General features: G+C 43.5%; 1 protein-coding gene across 1 annotated transcript in view; it reads left to right on the top strand.

Annotated features, from left to right (window-relative positions):
* Positions 1–22,541, top strand: part of trps1 (trichorhinophalangeal syndrome I) — a 147,131-nt gene that overhangs the window by 40,024 nt on the left and 84,566 nt on the right. The window contains exons 3-4 of the mRNA XM_061256028.1: positions 4,240–5,321; positions 21,901–22,531. Coding sequence (XP_061112012.1) covers positions 4,240–5,321; positions 21,901–22,531 — 1,713 coding nt within the window. The remainder of the gene's footprint in view (positions 1–4,239; positions 5,322–21,900; positions 22,532–22,541) is intronic.

The raw sequence follows: 22,541 nt of genomic DNA, 5'->3' as shown, positions 1-22,541 counted from the left end.
AGGTTGTAGATGCTGCACGTTCCTCAGTATTCCGACGGTTACACAGCTGAGCGCAAATATTTTCTCCATAAATTAAGGAATTCAAAGTCAACCAAATGACGTTATGCAAAGTTGTGAAAAGATTTCCAGCAGGGTTGTGAAAATATACAGACTTTAATCACACTCAGTGATCACTTTATTAAGTAGACCTGTACACCAGCTTGCTAATGAAAATATTTAATCATGTGGCAGCAACTAAATGCAAAAAGCATGCAGATGTGGTCAAAATCTCTGAAACTGGTGATCTGCCGTGATTTTCATGCACAAGTCAAATTAGCTAATTTACATATTTTGTCAGAATTCATCTTTTCAAGTCCATACCTCATGATAATTTAAGTATGTACCTCTGAAATGATCAGGAAAATCAAACGATGCGTTTTCAGTGGAACATAACCTCAAGAGTTGATCGTGCAGGAGGAATATGTACATGGATGGAAGGTGGAAACATATCATTTTGACGTAAAAGGCTGCGTATGTATATATCAGTGAGCGTGCTGGGTTTTCACTGATACCGATACATTGTGAATTCTCTCTTTGTTGCATGCAATAAAGAGTCTTATCACAGTGATCCTTCCAAAAAAGAGTGAGTTGTTACACTTTCCCCTCAACAACTGCATTACCGATTTGCGCTTGGCGATTAATCAGCTTGCGTTTTAATTGGCGAATAAAACATTTATTACCAATTTAAACATTCATAAATGATTAAATTGTCATATTTAAAATGCTGCTATTTAAATTGCACAACTGAGTAGAGTCGTTTCAGTTGAGGTCTGCTCTTATTGGTGGGCTCAGACGAATACATTTTCGTGATCCTCCCTCAGGATAGTATGACGTCTTCATTGGTTCTCAGGCCAGCACGCTGACTGTCAGCCATGTTTCACGGTAATGGCAGCAGCACGTTCAGACTTGTTTCACAGATGTTACAGCTGTGTATATCACTGTGCATAACTGGGGTCCAGTCAGACAGAGCGGTCCAGAGGGTCTAGACTTGGACGAGGGAGTAAGGTGTGCAACAGCTCTCCGTCTCTCCCCTGTCATGCAGGACGGCGTTCTTTTACACTGACTGCATCCAGTTATGGCAGTACATCCCCACTGTATTTACTTGATAACATTAAAGGTACAGTAGGTCATTTCAGACTTCTAACGGTCAAGAGAGGAACAGCAGCAACAAACACCCTCAAACCACAACACTGTTTATCCCACCCCTTCTCTGTCAATGCGCTGGCGTTGAAATGCCATTGGCTGTGGCAATTGGAACCAATTTTCAACCAATGAGCTTGAATTATTGTACAGCTATACAATGTTTTGGTACAGAGTGTCGGTCCGTCAGCTGTTTCTTTTTAAACCCGAATTTAAGGACTATAAACACAGGCAAAGAGTGAGTCAACATGTCAGTGAGTCTTTTTCAATGACAGGAAGGGATTTATTGCATACATTGGTCTTGTAACAGTGCTTTAACACAAAAATCATACCTATTGTACCTTTAAGAGATGTGCTTTCTTTCCTTATTTGTTGTTGATTTACGTACAGTGCTACCAGCTTCAAAAACTGTAGGCGTTTTATAGGCTGTTCTGTATATCCCTTCCCCCTCCTCAGTTTATAGGGAATTTGTTTATAGTGCATTATAATGCCTGCTGTCTATGATATTGAAACACTATTTCATTTTAATATTCCCTCTTTACATTTATTTAATGGAATGCTTGTGTAGTTATGTCAAACATATCTTACTGGCCATATTGCTTTTAGGGGTAGTTCACTCTTTGGGGTTTATTTCCGCTTTAATGTATGTTTTTGATTGGTTCAGTTTTTGTGTGCACAGCAGGAATTCTCGGGTTCGTAATCTAAAGCTAGAAATTACACTCCAAGAAGTGATATTATGCTTCCACTTGTACGCACAATCTTCAATCATCAAAAAATGACATTCATCATAATCGGGCGCTATTTCAACGTATGTGCAAGTACACGTGAGTGCGAGGGGATTTGCCAGGTGTCTTTCAAACCGAGTGTTTGTCACCTGCGCCACGTTCCGTAATTTCATGCTTCGCAATAAAGCCGCTCGCATCGACATTGGTTGGGTGCCGCAGCAGGGGGGCCTGTACAAATTTAGTGTTCAATAAATGTGTTTGTGTTTTAAACCAACCCAGAGCAGGTTTAAACTGAAATCCGGCTGCCTGCTGCTATTTTAGTGCCATTATGAACACACCGCATGGATGAAAGCACCAACACAAGATTTGAGAAATATTTTGTTTCTTTCATTTTGCATAATTGAACACAGCTTGCTTATCAAAAGGTCAATCCAATTTTGTCTATTTAGAAATTGCACCTTATGGAGTTTATCAATGTAAACCGCTTGAATGAAAGAGTAAAGAAATGTGGGAGACCAGATCAAGACCCATCAGGTAGCACAAGGTAGGGGTGAGTCGGATAATTGGGTTTTCACCTCTAGTGAGAGTAAACTACGGACCAATATCTGTAGTCAGAAAGACACATCGCATATGAAATGAATGTACAGTGCTGAAAAGTACGTGACACAGCTGCATGATGGGGTAGATACAGCCAAGGTCCCTCCCCTAAGTGCTCTCTATAAATACCATTACTCTCACTTTGAAATTTGCAACCTGCTAGTTCTTGCAGTTCGGAAGTCACCACGTTTTTTGCGCTCTTAGGAGTACTATGAGTCATGCTTACAGCGGAAGGGTCAGCCACGCAGAGGAGCCTGTTTCCCCTTTTATCTTCAATACTTTTTTCCTTATGACCATGACTTACAACTATCATTCATGACCAAATTGTTTACTGCACAGACTATTTCTTGTTTTAAGAGTGTTTTTTGAGTGATATTGCTAAGGTGCTATGAAAGCTTTGTGGGCAGCCTCAGGCATTCCAGTTCATGAAAAACCCTGGGTGGCATATATGGTGGTGCTATGAGAAGCACGTTTACAGTAGCTGTTGAGGACGGTGGCTATCCGTTAATATTATGGCTACTGACAGTACTACATACACTGAGCTCAGAACGCACTCATAACTTGCTTTTATTTGTGAGTTTGGCTTGGCAGAGCTAGTCAATGATTTAGCGATCCTTCAGAGTGTTGAATATGTATTTGGATGTTGTTCTTTTTTTGGGGACTGGTTGGGTTGCACAACAATATGGTACATATATAATATTACATAGTGTAGAATAAATGTATGATATTCTACATTACATAGTGGCAACAGCGTAGTATGGTTAGGGAATTGGGCTTGTAACCAGTTGCCGGTAGGATGCTGCCAGTGTGGTCTCCTGCTGTATAAACAGATGTAAAAACGCAAAAGCTGTGTATAAATGGATACCCAGAGAAATGAGAACAGAGGCCGTTTTGCTGTTGTTTATCTAGTGAGTGTACATTCATCTTATCAAGAGTATGCCTGAAATGAATGGAACTTGAAGTGGTGATTTTTGAAAGATATTTTAATTTATATGCTATTGTTAGTTGTTGCTGTAAAAATAGCCTCTTTTACAACTGCGCCACGGTGTAAAGCCTGGTGTCACGAAATTACCCAAATTGAGCTGGACATGCCCTAATTCACCAGCGTCTGTGTTAGGGCGAGTGTCTGGCAGTTGCACCTTGACTGTTAAAATAGGGCCCTTAATCCTCCATTTTTCTGAGACTGCTGCAGTCAGGAAATGTACCAGTACAATATAAAAACGGATATTTATGTTCATAATTGTGAGTGAATGCTGTATACAGTTTATGTCCTGCCCCTGGAAACACAATACTTCTATACAATGCCACACTGCTTTGGCGTTACTTGATGTGTATTTTATTTCTTTAGTCCAGAAACCCTCAAATGCCCCTTTCCCAACCATTGAAAAGGCAGCTGGTCATCATTCAAGTATCTAAAATATTATGCACTGGCATAAAAACTGTCTTATCAGAAACAAGCAGTAAAACTGAAATGAGACGAGAGAACTATACCTTTAAGCGTGCATTATTGCATTTCCCTCAGCCTGCACCCTGTGTCTGTTGAAGTTAGCCTCTCTGATCTGTGCCCTACAGATTGATTCATCATTGAAGCACCTATGAATTCTGAATACTGATGGTTAAGGAACACATGAAATGAATTTCAATTCACCTACGCATTGATCAGGCTGGAACCATTGGGATGTTCTGATGTGTGCCGTTTCTGTTGTGTGACGCAAATTAATCGGCGCGTTCATTACAGGTGACTCTGGGAGGCACCCTGATCGGAATCGGCCGGAAAACACCGGACTGCCAGGGGAACACAAAGTACTTCCGTTGCAAGTTCTGCAACTTCACCTACATCGGCAGCTCTTCGAGCGAGCTGGAGCAGCACTTCCTGTCCGCCCACCCGAACAAGATGAAGACGCACCCGCCCTCCGCCCGCCCCGAGTCGCCCGAAAAGAACGAGGGCAAGGGCAACGGCTTCCCCCGCGGGTGCCCGGACCCCGGCGAGGCGGGCCGGTGGGCCGACCGGGTGGCGGTCACGGCGGACGACGACAGCATCGCCGGCTACTTGGTCCCCATCCCGGCCGGAGACCCCCACGGCCAGAATAACGCAGAGGGCGGGCAGGCCGGCTACTACTGGTGCAAGTACTGCAGCTATAGCTGCGAGGCGCCCACTCCGCTACGTCTGCTGGAGCACTATGAGAAGAAGCATTCTCAGCCCGGCGGGACGGACTGCGCCCCTCGAGACGACCCGGTCCGGGGCGACCCGGACCCGCCCGCCAAGAGGAAGGACGCCCCGGGCAAGGCGGCCTCGGCGGCCGACCCGGAAACGGTGGTGACCAGCTACAACTGCCAGTTCTGCGACTTCCGCTACTCCATGAGCCACGGGCCCGACGTCATCGTGGTGGCGCCCCTCCTCCGACACTACCAGCAGGCTCACAGCATCCACAAGTGCACCATCAAGCACTGCCCCTTCTGCCCCCGGGGCCTGTGCAGCCCGGAGAAGCACCTGGGGGAGATCTCCTACCCCTTCGCCTGCCGCAAGAGCAACTGCTCCCACTGCGCCATGCTGCTGCTGGAGCCAGCCCCCGCCGGCCTGCCCCGGGCCAAAGTCAAGCACCTGTGCGACCAGTGCCCCTACTCCGCGGCCGACATCGACCTCCTCCTCCTACACTACGACAGCGTGCACAGCGCCCACGGGGTCCTGGAGGTGAAGCCCGAGGAGGAACCACCCCGTCCAGAGGCCGGGGCCAACCCGGCCAAGGAGCCAAGCAACCGCTGCTGCACCAAGTGCGACTTTGTGACCGAGGTCGAGGAGGAGATTTACCGTCACTACAGGTGAGGACTTGTCGCTTCTTGCCCCTTTTTGTAGCTCCGGTCAATACTCACAGTGCAGAAGATCACAGTAACTGAACACAGACGGTAAGCAAAGCCATAAATATAAAAGCAGTTGGCTTCTAATGGACAAAATTTCTCAGTTAGACAGAGCTGCCTGCTGAGCAACATATGATTGGCAAACTAAAGTTGTGATGGAGACTTAAATAAATGTGTGGTAAGATACCTCCTAATGTGTGCGTGCGTGCGTGCGTGCGTGCGTGCGTGCGTGCGTGCGTGCGTGCGTGCAATAAATACAACCTCTCGAATCAGAAATTGTAGTCCATGACCTGAGCGTATGATATCAATTAGGCCTACATGTTCTTCCTGTTTTCGTTCTTTCTGCCATTGTTTATTTTTAGGGCTCGGATCTGAGGTATAAATGAGTTGCCTGCAGTAGCAAAACGCTGCTTCTGATTTTCGGTCTATTTAAAGGTCTGGACTGAAGTCATCTCTCAAAAAAGGGCTGTGTGGTAATATCGTCATATATAACTGCCCGTGATCTCACCATCTTATTACCGTGCTGGAAGATTATCTCGACCAAAGATCACTTTACGTCTCCTCAGTTTCATCATTACAGCACAGAAAACCCCAGGGAGAATACACTTTATTTATCATTCATGAATCACCAGCAATATTCAGAATTGCTGTAAGATGAGGAATACGTTTGGGTTTGAACCTGACAGTTCATAAAGAAAGTTTTAATATGTAATTCAAGGGAATTGAGCTACTGTGCAGTCTGTAAGTGTTTGGACAATGGTACAATTTCTGTTCTTTTGGCTCGGTACTCCAGCACATTGGATTTTAAATGAAACAATTCATACTTAATGAGGTTATAGTGCAGACTGTCACGTTTAATTGTATGATATTTACATCCATATTGGGTGAACCATGCAGGAATTGCATCCATTTTTATACATAGCCCCCAATTCTTAGGGGACCAAAAGTAATTGGACAGTTGGCGTCTTAGCTGTTTCTCATTAGTCAGGTGTAGGCAATCGCTTCCTTTGTGTAGGTGTGAGAAAGCTTTCAGTATATAGCCTTGATTCTCAGCTTTTGATTGCCTTTGAGTCAACATTATGAGGCTGAGATAAATAAGAAAACAGTCAGAGACATAGGCCAGACAATACTCAGACTGTTTGCAACGTCTTTTTTGAAAGCACTGGCTATCAGCAGTTACACCACCAGTGCCTGTGGCAGCCACACTCGCCCAAACTATAACACCCGCACCAACGTGTTTCTCTGATGAGGTGTGGTGCTCTGGTTCTTGGCAGTTCCTTTTAGCCTGCTCACTTTGCCCTAGTCATCACTCAGCTACAAGTCAGTCTTTGTCTCATCTGTCTACACAACCTTTTACCAGAACTCTGCAGGCTCTTTTATGTTCTGCTTAGAAAATTGCAACCTGGCCATCCTATTTTTCCAGCTAAATGGTGGTTTGGATCTTGTAGTGCATCCTCTGTAGAAGTTTGTGAAGTCTTCTGTGGAGAATTGTCACTAATACATCCACACCTGCCTCTTTAAGAGTGTTTCTGCCAGACGCATGTTTTTGGGGGTTTTCTTCATTATGGTAGAGATAAATATAATTCTTACGTATTCTTTGGTATATTCTTAGACTATATGTATACATCTTCCTTCACCTGCCAGCCCCTTCTGAGCTCTCCAATATTCTTTTTCTTCTTGTAAGATTTTTCAGTTTATTTTTGGTGAGCCTGTTGTTTGGCCTATGCCTCGGACTGTTTTTTCTTATTTCTCAGTCTCATAATGGCTTCCTTGACTTTCATTGGCAACAACTGTGGTCCTCGTGTTGACAGACATCAATAACAGACTCCAAAGTCGAAAACATGGAATCAAGACTCGACACCGTCACGTACCTGCACTAAGGAAGCAACTGAACATACCTAACGAATCATAAACAGCTGAAAAGCCAACTGTTCAATTAGTTTTGGTCCCCTAAAATAGGCGGACTATGTATAAAAACGGACGTAATTCCTGCACAGATCACCCGCTATTCATGCAAATATCCTTATATTAAAGGTGACAGTCTGCACTTCTATCATTTCAAATCCAAAGTTGAGTACAAAGCCAAAAGGATAGAACTTGTGCCACTGTCCGTATTCTTACGGACTGCACTATATGCAGGAATGTTAAAAAAGATTTTGCAAACATAATGCATATTATGGGATGTATTTTTAATGCATGGTTCTGGCTGTGAAAGCACAATCGTCCTCTGGAAAAACTTGCACGGTGAACCTGCACAATGACATCCCTGTGCTGTCAGTCTTCTTTATTCACAATAGATTGCCTATGACTGAATGTAATCAAATTCAATGAGGTAAGTGCTGGCCTCAGCTCAAATTTGAAGCAGTAGCAAGGACCACTTATTTTTAATGTACATACTTGTATAGCAATATAATTTTGCATAATTCTTTCCCTCTTCAAATGTAGTTATTTTAGGCCATTTTGTCAGCCGCACAAAGAAATGAAAACCTTAAAGTGGTAGATGTCCACTTGTGACAGTCTCACAAGATTGTCTGTCTTAATAAAAAGGGTTCTCATAATGAATCATCACAATTTTAGTCCTTTTAGCAAGGATTGTTAAGAGAACTTTGAATGTCATGTTTACAAAAAAAAATCTGTTTAAAAACAAACCATGTGGAAAGGGCTTATTTGGATTTGCAAAGCAGTTAGTGGCCATTTTGCGTTGATTTATAGATGCTCGGTGCATCCAAACTAGCACTTTCTCCTGGATGAATGTTCTCAAATAAGCACATTTGGCGTGATTTAATGCATGTTTTGCTGTGTATCTCAAAATCCCACCGGAAGCTTCCTGCCCTGATAGCTTTTTTATGAAAAAACATTGTAGCAGTGACACTTAGCACTGCTGTCATTTATACTTTAGCATTCTTTCAAGTAAAACAATTCTGGGTTAGGTGTTGTTTGTGTGTTTGTGTGTTTGTGTGTTTGTGTGTTTGTGTGTTTGTGTGTGTGTGTGTGTGTGTGTGTGTGTGTGTCTGTGATTGTGTGTGTGTGTGTATGTGTATGTACGTGATTGTGTCTGTGATTGTGTGTGTGTGTGTGTGTGTGTGTGTGTGTATGTGTATGTACGTGATTGTGTGTGTGTATGTGTGTATGTGTGTGTGTGTGTGTCTGTGATTGTGTGTGTGTATGTGTGTGTATGTGTATGTACGTGATTGTGTGTGTGTATGTGTATGTACGTGATTGTGTGTGTGTGTGTGTGTGTGTACGTACGTGATTGTGTGTGTGTGTATGTGTGTATCTGTGTATGTGTGTGTGTGTGTGTGTGTGTGTATGTACGTGATTGTGTGTGTGTGTGTATGTACGTGATTGTGTGTGTGTGTGTGTGTGCGTGTGTGTGTGCTTGTGTGTGTGCTTGTGTGTGTGCTTGTGTGTGTGTCTGTGTGTGTGTCTGTGTGTGTGCGCGCGTGTGTGTGTCTGTGTGTGCGCGCGCGTGTGTGAAAGTAAATGGATATCTGCACTAGCAGTGTGAGCGTCATCAGTCTTTGGTAAAGGCATTTATTTACACAGAGGCCTGTCTGCAGTGGAGTCGGAGCGGGCAGGGTTCCAGCCCTGCCACGCCGTTAGCGTGCTCCTGAATAAGGTGCTTTATGCGCTCCAGACTCACGCCAGGGCGCATGTCGGAAAGGGAACAGGAACGAAACCAGGCCTCTGTCCCCGGGGACCGCTCTGCGTGTATCTGCTGGGGCCCCGGCCTGTTCCCGCTGGGCCCCGGGACGCTCCGTGACACCCCTGGCGTAACGCGACTGTACGGGCCGGGCTTAAGAGACAGCTGGCGGGATACACGATCTGGGTCCCGCCCCCCACCGTCACAAACCTGCCAGGGCCCTCTCCTCACTGCTGGCTGAGCCATCCCAATAACTAAAAGTGTGGCACGGGGCTCACATACCCCATTACTGTCTTAGCCCGGGCTGAGGGACAGCGTGCGGGAGGGGGAAGCCAGTGTAACGGCGGTCTTCTCGTTGCTGTGATTCTTTGATTTTTTTCCATGGTGGCTTGCGCTGTGCGCACAACGTCGTTTTGAATCGGAGTCCAAAGTGCGCGTAGTCTGCTCCCCGTGGCCCCGCGGAGAGGTTGTCTCAGAACTCAGCCCTGTGCTGCTCCAGTATTAATTCAAGCACTCCCGTGCAGTTCACCCCGTTTGTCACTCACCTCGCCCTGTTAATGCCTGCTGTGATGTCAGCCCTGCCCTGCTCCCCCCCCCCCTCCCTCCTCCTCCTCCTCCCTCTCCCTCTCCCTCTCCCTCTCCGCCCAGCCGTCATGTGAAAGAGAGGGAACAGACCGGCCAGGATGTGGTGTAATTTCCATTTCCTCTCTGACGTTATAGGGATGCCTGTGTCACAGTTGGGCAATTCACTGCAGCCAGCAGGCCAGGCCCCGTCCGTAAATAGCAGTATTGAGTTTGTTTAGTGATGCATGGCTGAGGGAATTCGACTTCATAAAATACAAATTACCGCTGCTCAATACCTTCATTGACGTGGATATTGGTCTGGGACTCACGCCCATATTCATTTCTTGAATCAATAATCATAATTGGAAGTATGATTACGATGGGAAGGAGTGCGCGGAGCAGTATTAGATTAAGAATAAAGGATCAGTGCTTTCTATCTAGTGTATTGAGCATGCTTACATTTTATTTACAGCTTGTCTGAACATGCACAGGCACCTCCTTAAACGTGATCTCTGGCCTCTAATTTCTTGCAAGTGCCGTAGCGAATTTGAAACTGGTGCAGATTAATGCATGTTATAATAATAATTCCTTGCATTTATATAGCGATTTTATCACACTTAAAGTGCTTTACAGTGATGAGTGAAATTCAGCTCAGCCACCTCCATGTGTAGTACCCAGCTGGGTGATGCAATAGTGACCATTTTGCATCAGAATTCTCGGCACACGTCAGCTGAGGTGGAGAAAGAGCAAACAGTTTTTTTTGCCGGTTAAATCCCAGGTTGCCAGGTTGGGAATTTAGCCCTGGGAATCCCCGACTCTTTGCCATGAGTGTCGTGGAACGGTTAATGACCAGGGCCCTGGTTTCACGTCTGATCCGAAAACGCCGTCTCCTACAGCAGAGCGTTGTCATCAATGCACTGCACTAGGGCGTTCACGTTTATTTGACCGGAGGGAAAATGCCCCCCTACTTGGCTCACCAACACCACTTCCAGCAGCATGATAATTTCTTGTACTGTGCATGTACTAACCAAGCCCACACTTGCTTAGCTTCCGCCATTTGGCAGGAGTAGGATGCATGGTGGTGAATAGCGCTATTTCTGCTGCTCAATTATGTCTTGCGTTGGTAGCAATCTCATGTCACCTGTTTCTGCTACTGCAGTGCTGAGGCATATTTTGTTTTTAAATGCACTAGAGATACATTATATTTCACTCTAGACCGCCTGAACAGAAGGGCTTGCTCTTCCACACCGAGACAAATAGGATTGAGACCAAATGGACGCTAATGTGTCAGTGTGTTTCTACACGTGTACACTTTATTTTCAGCTTCCTGCCTCTGCTGCTTCATGTCTTTGCTGCTTCATGTCTTTGCTGCAGTCTTAATCCGGCCCTGCCTATGCTTGTCCGATTCTGTCTCAATAAACATTCATTTCACTGCTCTTTAATACTTAGGACCTTTATTGAAATATGTTAGCCTGGTATCCTGTGCTCACCTTGTAGTTTTTAATGTTTGCTGAGGTATTGGTCACAAACAAATGTTTTTGTTTTTTTTGTGTAACGGTCTACAGTGCAGTCCATACGTGTTCAAACAGTCACACATTTTTTGTTGCTTTGGCTATGTACAGCACATTGGATTTGAAATGAAACCATGGATCCACCCATATTGAGTGTCCATGTAGGAACTGCAGCCTTTTAGTACATAGACCCCCCCCATTTTTGGGACTGTTTCTTGGCCAGCTGTGTGCTGTTGCATCATTAACTCATGCACAAGAAAGCGAACAAAAGGTTGATTCGAGATGTGCTAATTGCATTTGGAGTCTCTTTCCACTGCCTCTCAAAATGAGGACCATATTAGTGTCAGTGCCAGTAAAGAAGGCCTTCATGAGGATGAAAAATCAGAATAAATCAATCAGAGACATTGCCAATACATTGGGTGTGTCAAAAACGGTTTGATACACTGTTAAGAAGCAAGAACATATTTGTGGGTTCAACATTATGAAACAAACAAACAGTAAACATGTTGTTCCCCACCATTGATGCAGTATTCATTGATGCAGTGTTGTCACGTCTGATTTCATCGGATGGCGGACAATGACTTGATGGCCAACATTGGTAGTATGAATACGGTTTTTAAAGGTTTTAATGGAAAAGCATTAGACTAGCTTCAAGTAGTTCAACACTGTTAAAAAAAGAAAAAGAAAGAAAAAGAAAAGTGGAACAGCGGCTGTTGACAAATGGCAAGTAGATCTCAGTACCTGAAAAAATAGTAGTAGTTACTTCACAGCGACATTAGCTAACTATATCGTCTTCAATTTGCAGATGGTCATATCCAGAGTGACTGGATTGGATATTGTACTTGCATTGTAATTCGCTCTGGATTAGAGCATGACATATTTTAAATATTTCAGCCCGACCTACCTGAGCCAACATTCTTTTCAGCCTGTGTGTTGCCCAACCCGATTTGAGTCGGACTTATTAAGTGTGTCAATACAGTAGACGCACCCCAGTTTGAAGTGGTATCATTATTCTGGTTGGGAGCAGTATACGGTCGTAATGCTGATGTTCCTGTTTTACGGCTACCGGAGCCTACTGAAGCAGAGTATCACCAGAATTTCTAAATCTGCTTATAATCCTCGGGCTTGTTTTTTTTCCCGAAGTCTCTTTTGGAAAAAATTGGAAGTTGCAATTTCTTGCGCTTGTTTTGAAAAAAATGTGGTCTCTTGTTTGTAAATGTTTTTCACATTTTGCTATTGAAATTAGTTTGCCTTTAACTTCTGCAGCTGAGATTGGGGAAGAAGGGACAAGAGGCACTGTTCATTTGAATAGGGGCCAAACATTAGGGGGAATAGATGAGGCTTTTTCAGATGTTGGGTAGGGGGGGAGACCGGTCCCCCATGTAAATGACGCCTATGCATTACATGCACAATGGCCAGGTAGTGAGCTATCGACGTACAGTGGACTCCAGAATTATTGGCACCCTTGATGAATATTCACAAGTGCCGGAAACTACAAAATAATATAGTTATTCACATACGCTTTATTTTCCAACATGCATGTTGTGTGCTGTATTCATGATTCAGTGGAAGGAATCAAAGTCTCCTTTTTAAAAAAAAAATATATATATTTCCCCAAAAAACTGGTTCCACAATTATTGGCAAAACACCAATGACCCACCATCATATTTGATATGCATTCCATTTTGCCACCTAACATGTTGATGGTGTGTATGTTCAAAACATTACATTTTACTCTCATCTGAGCATAGCAGTATCTTCCAGTCATAATTCCAATGAGTTTTAGCAAACTCAAGATGCTTGGTTTTGTTTATTGTGCACAGCAAGGGCTCTCTTTGTTCCACCCTTCCAAAGAGTTTGTTGGTTTGGTGGTGCCTTTTTTATTTATTTTGTATTTGGTGGCCCCAAGACACAAGCAATCTCTGCACTTCTTAAACTGTGATCCGTTGGTTGCTTATGGCCTCCCTCACCTCCTTCCTTATCCAAGGGGATAATATGCACTTGCATCCTCTTCCTGGCAAGTTTGCAAAAATTCCATATGTTTTACGCCTTTGTATTATTGCCCTTACAGTTGTAAGTAGTATGTTGAAACATTAATGTATTTCTTTGTACCCATTGCCAGACGTGTGATGGTCAATTACCGTCTGTGTCTTCTGAATTGACAGGTCTTTGGCTTTTTGCATGCTGCTGTTTGACAGATTTTTCATGCTTGTTACCTAATTTTTTTATACTCTAGTGAAACAGGAAGTTGCGGAATGACACAATATACTTCCTTTAGACTGAGATTAACCAATTTCCTTTGTTTGATTTTTATCTACAATAATTGTTATGCGTGTCAATAAGCTCAAACAAGCAAGGCATTTTTTCAGTGCCAAAAAAGTGGAATGTTCTTGACTGGGCAAGTCAATCACACTACCTCGTGTTCATTGTTACATATCAAATCCAACGTATTATATAGAGGCCAAACGACAAAAATTGTGGCACAGTCCAAACCCTTAGTGACTGCACTCTATGAGGTGGGGGGAAAAAAAGAAAGATTTTCAGTCTCACTCTGTAACTGAAGTGAATGATGTTTTCAGTTAATCAGATTGGAATTTCCATTTCCACCATCAGCATTCTCGATTATCACTTTTCCTCTTTTTATTTTGGGTGAAGCTGAATAACACATGAGAAAATAGTCATATCCACATTTCATTATAGCTAATGAGATTTAGACTGACCTTCCTTCGAAAGCAAACAAAGTTAATGAAGGGGATTTTAATGGAATTAACCATCCAGTTGTTGAATAATTGTTATTGAGAGTGCCAGATTTGTGCCAGAGAAATGGCTCACATTGTCCAATTTCAAAAGCAGTTACACTTCATCCACCAGATTTTGGGTATTCCAGGCATGTAGGGGCGACATGGCTCAGGCAGTAAGAGCAGTCGTCTGGCAGTCGGAGGGTTGCCAGTTCGATCCCCCGCCCGGGCTGTGTCGAAGTGTCCCTGAGCAAGACACTTAACCCCCAAATGCTCCTGACGAGCTGGTCGGTGCCTTGCACGGCTGCCAATCACCGTCGGTGTGTGAGTGTGTGTATGCATGGGTGAATGAGAAGCATCAATTGTACAGCGCTTTGGATAAAGGCGCTATATAAATGCCAACCATTTACCATTTACCATTTGCATGCTCCGTACCTACATATATTTACAGCGCATGAGTTTCCCACATAAATAACCACAATGACCACAGATTCTCATCCATTTCATTACAGGCAGTAACTTATTTAGCCTCTGTCCAGAGGTCCAGTAGTCAGATACAACTTCTCATACCCACCAGGGTAATTGAGAATTCAATTCATGAATTTTCATGTAAATAGGAGATTGAATGCATATGAAACCTAACACCCTATAATTGAGTTTCAAAATTCCATCACGGATATTTTATTTTATCTTATCTTCAAAAGTCTGATATTCCCTATTCAATTTAATGGGAGCTCCAGTCTTACCCTACAGTTTAAAGCTTGATTTATACTTTGTCACACAACCTTGCCACGTGTCGTGTGAAGGAAAAGTGTTGCGCTATTTGCCGTTTTTAATTTATACTTCGGCGAAGGTCTGCAATGAACGATCTGTTGTCTCTATGGTAACAAGATGCCAAGCAGCTGATGTTTACATTTTTGAAAACATGGTGGAGCCTATCCATGACAAAGAATGTAATTGTTCCATCTGGCTGTCTAATCAATGCCGTGCGACAAAGTATGACTGTGTCCATAACATAACTAAATTCTCCAGGTGGGCCACATTGAGAAAAAGTGTCATCATAATCCTTTTTCAAAAGGGTATTGTATATAGACATTCCGCGATGTGGTGAGTGCACCACAGCCTTATTATTTCATAGGTTTGAGGGTAATTTTCGGTTTTTATTCTGGCTCTGCTGAATCCGGCAATTTGTCCTCCTTTTTGGAGTTATTGAAGTGGCCAACTCCATTGCAACAATCACATTTCATTGTATTATAGTCATAGTGGGAGTAGGCATGGACCCCCGTCAATTTCTGGGTTTGCTAAAGCGATTGCAAATTACAATGTTGTCCATAAGATGTGTATAAGTGCTATGTAGCTTGAAGTGAATAAGTATGCACTTAAGTGTCTCTAGTCTGGCCCTGTTCTTCTCCCTATAATTCCTTTGAAGATTCTGAGGCCTCAGGGTATTCCTAAATCCAAATCCCAATTCACGAATTTGCCTAAATCAATATATCCAAACACTGACATACCCACAATAAAGCCCCTGTACTTGGATTACTGCGTTTCTTCTGTAGCTGCTTTCTCCTCAGTGTTGCTCATGTTTTACACACACATTCATATGACTTGGCCCTCGCCTGGTAATGTCCTCAAAGGGTCTAAAATCCATTCATTACTAATTAGCTGCACATCCTTTTAACTCTCTGAGGCTAGTGCCTGTTGACAAGTAGCTTGTAAGTTGAATGTTGTCAGCATAAACTGTACATGATAAATATGTAACTGTGAATGAATAACTCCGCGCTGTTCTCCAAGCGCACGTCTATTGTGTTGCTAAATTAGCGTAAGAATGGGAGGCCTTCCTTTATCTTTTAAATGTCCACGCAGTAAAGGTCAAGCGAGGGTGCGACTTACCCTTTAGGCTAACAGTGGACTCTATCTGCTGATGTTAAAACTGATAGGTGACAGTATCTTTGGATGAAGGACTCCACAGATACTATTCCCGGAAGCCACGTTCCTGTTGCTCAGACTACTCGTGCAGCAAAGCACTAAATATCCGCCCTCTCTCACTTTGCTCAGTTTTCATTGTCACTTATAGCCGTAATTGAATTTGCTTGTAATTATGTCTGTTTTCAGAGATAAAGCACTTTTGTTTTATGCACTCCTCTACTCCTGCTCTAATCTACTCCTCACAACATATTTGCAACAGAAAAGTCGAAACGAAACAAACGTTGATGTTCTGGATATTGACAGTGAGAACATTTCCAAGTGTGGAGAGACAGTGGCCTTTGCTGGCAGCTTATCAAAAACTACAGCAGGGACACACAACGTGAAGCTTCCCCACTTGAATTTGTGCTGGCAGGTTGTAAATATTGCACGGGAAGTGAAGTTGGAGCGAAAAAGGACAGCTCCTGCTCCGGTCTAGCTGTACATCTAAATGGGCTTTCCAGCTCAGATACTGCATCTTGGTCAAATCTTTTTCTGGGGTTTCTAATTGGAACAAACTAAAATGCCTCATGGCTTGGAAACCAAAATAGCTATAAATAACTGTAGCTCATATCATCAACAAGCCCTCAGATCCAAATCCAGCCTTGGTTTTCTTTTCTTCCGGGTAATTAGTCCTACTAATTGGCTAGGCTGTCTTCACACCTGACTCCCAGGTAAAGGGAGAGTGGAAAAGGAGCAGTTAGTGGCCCTTGAGGACTGTGAGTTGCTGATCCCTGCATCAGAAAGCTGTTCTTATCAGAGGCTGTTTTGATGATGCAGCACAGTGATGAGCAAATTATTAGATTTGTCTTCTTTTAAAAAATATTTTTATTTTATTTGCCATAACCTTATGTTCTTACCTGACGTGATGAATGGACACAATGTCAACATTTAACAGATAATGCCTATAAGAACAACATCATTTAATTGCTTTAAAAACATCTGCTGACAGACCATTCTAATATATAACCATATCTTCAATATAAAAACTGTATGAGGTTCTCAAACATGCGGCTTTGCTTCCAAATGGAAAATTCCCTTTTTCCTTTGTCCCAACCAGCTAATGGAGTGAAAGAAAGCTGAACGCACGGTCATCACTGCAAACAAAGGGCTTATTTACTTAACGTTTATTTTTATGGTTTTGAAAATGATACATTTATGTATTTCTGGTTTAGAGTCTGAGAATTGCCTCTTTTGTTCAAAGTCACTGTCCACAAAACAGATTTTGCTTATGAGCCAGTGCGTGCGCTCTGTTCAAATAACCAAATGTAATGATATTTAATTGTAATCGGGTCTTTGTCCTTACAATACTAAGCTCTAAAATAAGAGATGTTGCACAGCATGGATGTGGATCAGTGCTCTAATCTTCTTTTGGATGGCAGTAAAATAAACACCACAGAAGTGGCCATGGATTCCGTTTCAATGATTTGTTTTGTTGTGTTTGTATTTGTTTGAAAATGCAGTTTTATATGTTTATATGTTTCTCGAAGGGAATGAAACCGGTCTTAAAGGGATAGTTAACTTTGTGTTTTAGTGTATGTTTTACACTGAAGTGATTGGCCTGGACATTTTTTATGCACAATAAAGGATGTTTTTGAAGTTTCTGACTGTCCGGGTCTCCAGAGATTCAAAGCAAAGAAAATACTTTTCCGGTAGGCCTAATTTAAAGGCAACATTATGTCTCCGGAGGTTGTAATTGTGTATTTTCCGTCTTTATTCTTTTAAAAAAGACAGAAAGAGAGAGTATATTTCCTGTGCCACTGAGTACATTGTGGCACTGCTTCTTAGTTCAATGTTACTACAGTCCTCCATGAGTGAGTGAATAGCTTGCACTCCTTCAGAACTAAGAAGGAAAGTGCCAACACGCTATTTAAACTCATTACGCGTAAAGCCCCTGGAAACAAAGAGTTGTTTTAAAGCTGCTTTGTTGTTGCTTGAAGTCTATTTTCTTGCTTTAGACAGTGAAACTTTGAATGCCCTGATATCCCTCATTGTAAAGGCAGCAGGTCATCTTAAACGCCTAAGTATATTATATATTTATTTTGCACAAAAACTGTCTGACCCAATAGAAAATTGACGCTAAACCTGTGGTCCACAGTACACAGGATTTGACTGATAATACACTGGCAATACCATATGAAGCAACTGGAAGAAAATTAAATGAGACATTCTCATTATATATGTAAATAGATCATTGCATGTATATAGCAGTTTTCAAGATGCTCAAATCGCTTAGAGTGATGAGGGGGAAATTTGCCTCAATCACTGCCAATGTGTAGCAAGGCTGCCATTTTGCACCAGAACGCTCACGAGACACCAGCAGAGGTGGAGAGGCGGGTGGAAATTTAGCCAGGACCCCGGGGAACCCCCGACTCTTAGCGAAGAGAGCCATGAGGTCTCTAATTACCACAGTGAGTCAGGACCTTGGTTTAACGTCTCACCTGAAGACGGCATCTCTGGGGCATTGGGGATAATTTGACCAGAGGTCAGGCTCACCAAGACCACTTCCAGCAGCAACTTAGTTTTCCCAGGAGGTCTCCCATCCAAGTACTAACCAAGCCCACACCTGCTTAGCTTCAGCCATTTGGAGCTGTGTGCATGATAGCATGGCTGCAATGCAAATGCCTTAATATTCAAGTCCATCCATCCATCCATCCATCCATTATCTGAACCCGCTTATCCTGAACAGGGTCGCAGGGGCAAAGCATCTGAAAAGATGGGCTTATGTTTGGCGGGGTCTCTCAAAGATCCTTATAAAGCTGCGTTTCATTACTTAAGTGGGCAACCCTGTCTCTGCTGTAATGCTGCATGCAGTATTATACCCTGGTACATCTCGAACGGCCAGTGTAGTGGATGACAGAATAATCCTTTGAATGGTGAAGAAAAATCACTCTGTAGCTGCTTCACAGATCAGGAACACTCTCCAGGATGTGGGTGTAGATGTTACAGACGAAGATTAAGCCTCAGACGTAACCTCAGGTGGTTCACCAGAAGCAAACACCTGGCAAGCCTCAATAATAGAATGGTTAAGCAAAAACTTTCCTTAAATAACTGTAGAGTTCTGAAACGAAGTGCTGTGGACATGTGAGGCGAAGATCAATCTATACCAATGTTCATTGATGATGTCACTGCTGAAGGCAGCAGGATGAATGCTGAAGTATACAGAAACATCTTGTTTGCTCAGAGCCAAGCGAATGCATCGAAACCGTTTGGACGACACATCATGTTGCAGTGATGATCGATGATGACACAGCCAGAGGAACCAAGGCCAAAAAGTGAAATGTTCTTGACTGGCCAAGTCAATCATCTGACCTCAATACAATTGAGCATGCATTTAATTTGCTGAAATAAAATTAAAATAATTGTTTCTGTTTGGATGACTTTATTTCAGTTTATGGCAATTTGTCCAATTAAAATTGGGAGGACTGTGTATAAAACGGGCTGTAATTTCTACACAGATCACCCAATTAAAGCTGAAAGTCTGCACTTTAACAACATAGTGATTGTTTTATTTCCACGGTTTGTTTGCTGGTGTTCAGAGCGAAAACAACAACAACAACAACAAAAAAATGTTACTGTCCAAATACTTATGGATGGAGCTTCTGCGTTGTGTCTGATAACATGTCCGTCTCTGACCCTGGCAGGAGAAAGATTGTTGTCGTTGTCGTCACACGTTTTTCAGAATTATCTGGTTTCATGATAATCCAGGTTTGTTGATTAGTAAAATGAAATGACAAAAATAAAAAGGGTTTTCACTTAATATTGAAAGTTGATCAATGAGGCTGGTATTGTTGGAAGACTTAACCTCTCTTTAATGGTATGTAAAAGTCAAAATGTGCCTTGGGGTCTTCCTCATATGACTTCATGTTCGTCATGTACAATTCTCTGCAGCTCCATAAACTTTACGCCTATCACAACCCTGGCAATCTGCTTATTGCATGAAGTTCACATCACATTAATGATACAAATTCAATATATCGTGCAGCTGTAATATGCTTCCCCCTGCTCTGCTGGGGGTTCAATCCCCTACAGTACCATGACACTTTCTGTAGTTCTCCATTTGTAAGCTCCTCTGCTTTCTCCCTGTCTGAAAGTTTCAGGAAATTAGAAAGTAGGGAGGCCTATCCACATCTGAGGGATTTTTATCATTACTTTACATTATTAACCATAGACACATCTGTGTTATGGGTCACAATTATGTGTTAGATTAAATGTTTTTTCTGTTAGATGAAAGCTTCTTGAAAATAACACATTCAAATGCAACATGAACAAGAGCGTTTCTCAAATCATTTGCAGTCAAGGTAGTCCACCTAACATGGACATGGCTACCAACATGAATGTCCATTTGTAATGTGAAAAATGTCCTAAATAATAATTGCTCAATTGAAGGCTTAAACAAATATTTCACAACATCTCTTTGCCAAAGGTTGCACAAGGTTTGTTTTGAAGGCTGGAAATGATACACTTCCTCACAAGGCCCGGGTCTCGTGCCATAGCACTGTGGCTGGGAAAAGGTCTGTTAGAAACCCTAAAAAATTATATTTATAACCAGATACAATACCAGATACAGGATTATCTTTGAAGAATGTGAAGAGCATGTGTGTATTTCTCTGTGTGTTTGTGTGTCTCTCTCTCTCTCTCTCTCTCTCTCTCTCTCTCTCTCTCTCTCTCTCCATGTCATTGTCATGATCGAAGACATGATCAATAACCTCATAGGCAGTGAATCTGTTGGAATAGACAGATGCTGCTGCAGAATTAAATTGACAATAACTCAAACAAGCCTTATTGAACGATCACGATATTGCAAGAAATCTGTGTAATGTTATTCATGCCACGCCCCCGCAAGATGATACTGTGCTATAGCCTAGCCAAGATGACCTGGAGGGTTGGTGGTTCAAGTCCCGGTGTAGCCACAATAACGTCAGTGTAGCTGCTGGGCCCCTAACCCCGACACTGCTCCAGGGGGGGATTGTCCCCTGCTTAGTCTAATCAACTAAGTCGCTTTGGATAAAAGGCATCAGATAAAAAATTGCAATGTCCTTGTCTGTAAGAAAAAATGTGTTCCTGTGGGCTGTATGTGGACATAATACTGTGAAGAGGAGCAGTTGTGATGACAGCACTTTTCTTTTTGAGTGTGTGTTTGAGAGATGGATAGAGAGCGAAAGCTAGATGGCTATCGGTCTGTCTGGAGACGGATAGAGAGACGGATAGAGAGAGAAAGAGAGAGTGAGAAAAATGTGTGTGTTCAAGTTCCTTTTTGTGTGTGTGTGTGTGTGTGTGTGTGTGTGTGTCTATCTGTCTGTCCATATTCTGCAAGAAAAATTTAGTTCACAGTTAGGGACAATAAAATAAAATATAAACAATAAAATGATTGTTCCTGTGGAGGAAGGGGAGGGGTGGGGTGTCTAGACCCAAATATATATCTTGTTTGAGTCAAATTTGATCCACAGAACTACACAAGAACTACTTTTCAGTGCTGCATGCCATAATATTAACAGCCAATATTCATTGCCGGGTCAAATTTGACCCGTAACACCACAGATGTAACCTTTTACTGTTGTTTTTAGAGACCTTCGGAATTTAATAAAACGATGACCATTGGTTGTGGTTTGTTGTGTATCATGAAGCCGTGTTCCTTTACAAAAAAATTCAAGATATTCAAACATGTTAAGAATTTGTATGTGTGTGTGTGTGTGTGTGTGAGAGAGAGAGAGAGAGAGAGAGAGAGAGAGAGCGCGAGTGAGTGAGTGACTGTGTGTGTGTGTGTGTGTGTGTGTGTGTGTGTGTGTGTGTGTGTGTGTGTGTGAGTGTGTGAGTGTGTGAGTGTGTGAGTGTGTGAGTGAGTGAGTGAGAGAGTGTTAGTTAGTTAGTTAGTTAGTTGCAGGCACTGACCCCGTCCTCGCTGTGTTTCCTCAAGAGAGTGCACGGCTGCTGTCGTGCGTGCGTGCGTGCGTGCATGTGTGTTAGTTAGTTAGTTTCCGGCACTGACCCTGTCCCCGCCATGTTTCCTCAGGAGAGTGCACGGCTGCTGTCGAGTGTGAACGTGTGCGTGCGTGCGTGTGTGTGCGCGTGTATGTGTGTGAGTTAGTTAGTTAGTGACCCCTGTCCTCTCTGTGTTTCTTCAGGAGGGTGCACGGCTGCTGTCGCTGCCGCCACTGCAGCTTCACCGCGGCCGACACCGCCGCCCTGCTGGAGCACTTCAACTCCGCCCACTGCCAGGACCCTCCGGACCCCTGCTCCGCCCCCACCAACGGCTGCTCCGTGCCCTCCAACATGAGCATCAAGGAGGAGAGCAAAGGAGACCTGAAGCTCTATAGCCTGGTGCCGCCCGAGGCCCGGCCCGCCGAGGCCGGGGTCGGCCTGGAGGGGGTGAAGAGGGAGGCCCTGGACGAGAAGGAGCCCCTCAGGGAGAAGGTCTGGGGGGAGGCCACAGGAGGAGGAGGTGGGGGGGAGCAGGCACGCGGGTTGCTGTGGGTGCCCAAGGAAAGGGCGGTGGATATCTTGAGGGGAAGTCCTCTTCCGTATGGCCAGGGCTCCTTAGGCCTGCTCAACGCGGTGGCGGTTTCTCAGGAGCCCCACCAACAGAAGTCCCCAATGCTCAGGGACTCCCCCGGCCTGGTGTTCGGCCTCGGCGCGGACAGCAAGGGCTTCATGCAAGGGCTGCCCGGAACGGATAAGACCGGTCAGATGACGCAGCAATACAGCACCACGACGGACAGCAAGTCCAGCAAGGAGGAGTCGCAGTCACTTTTACGGGTAAGAAGAA

The sequence above is a fragment of the Conger conger genome, chromosome 9 (assembly GCF_963514075.1).
Source record: "Conger conger chromosome 9, fConCon1.1, whole genome shotgun sequence".
Taxonomy (NCBI): Eukaryota; Metazoa; Chordata; class Actinopteri; order Anguilliformes; family Congridae; genus Conger; species Conger conger.
This window is presented reverse-complemented; position numbering and strand designations above follow the sequence as displayed.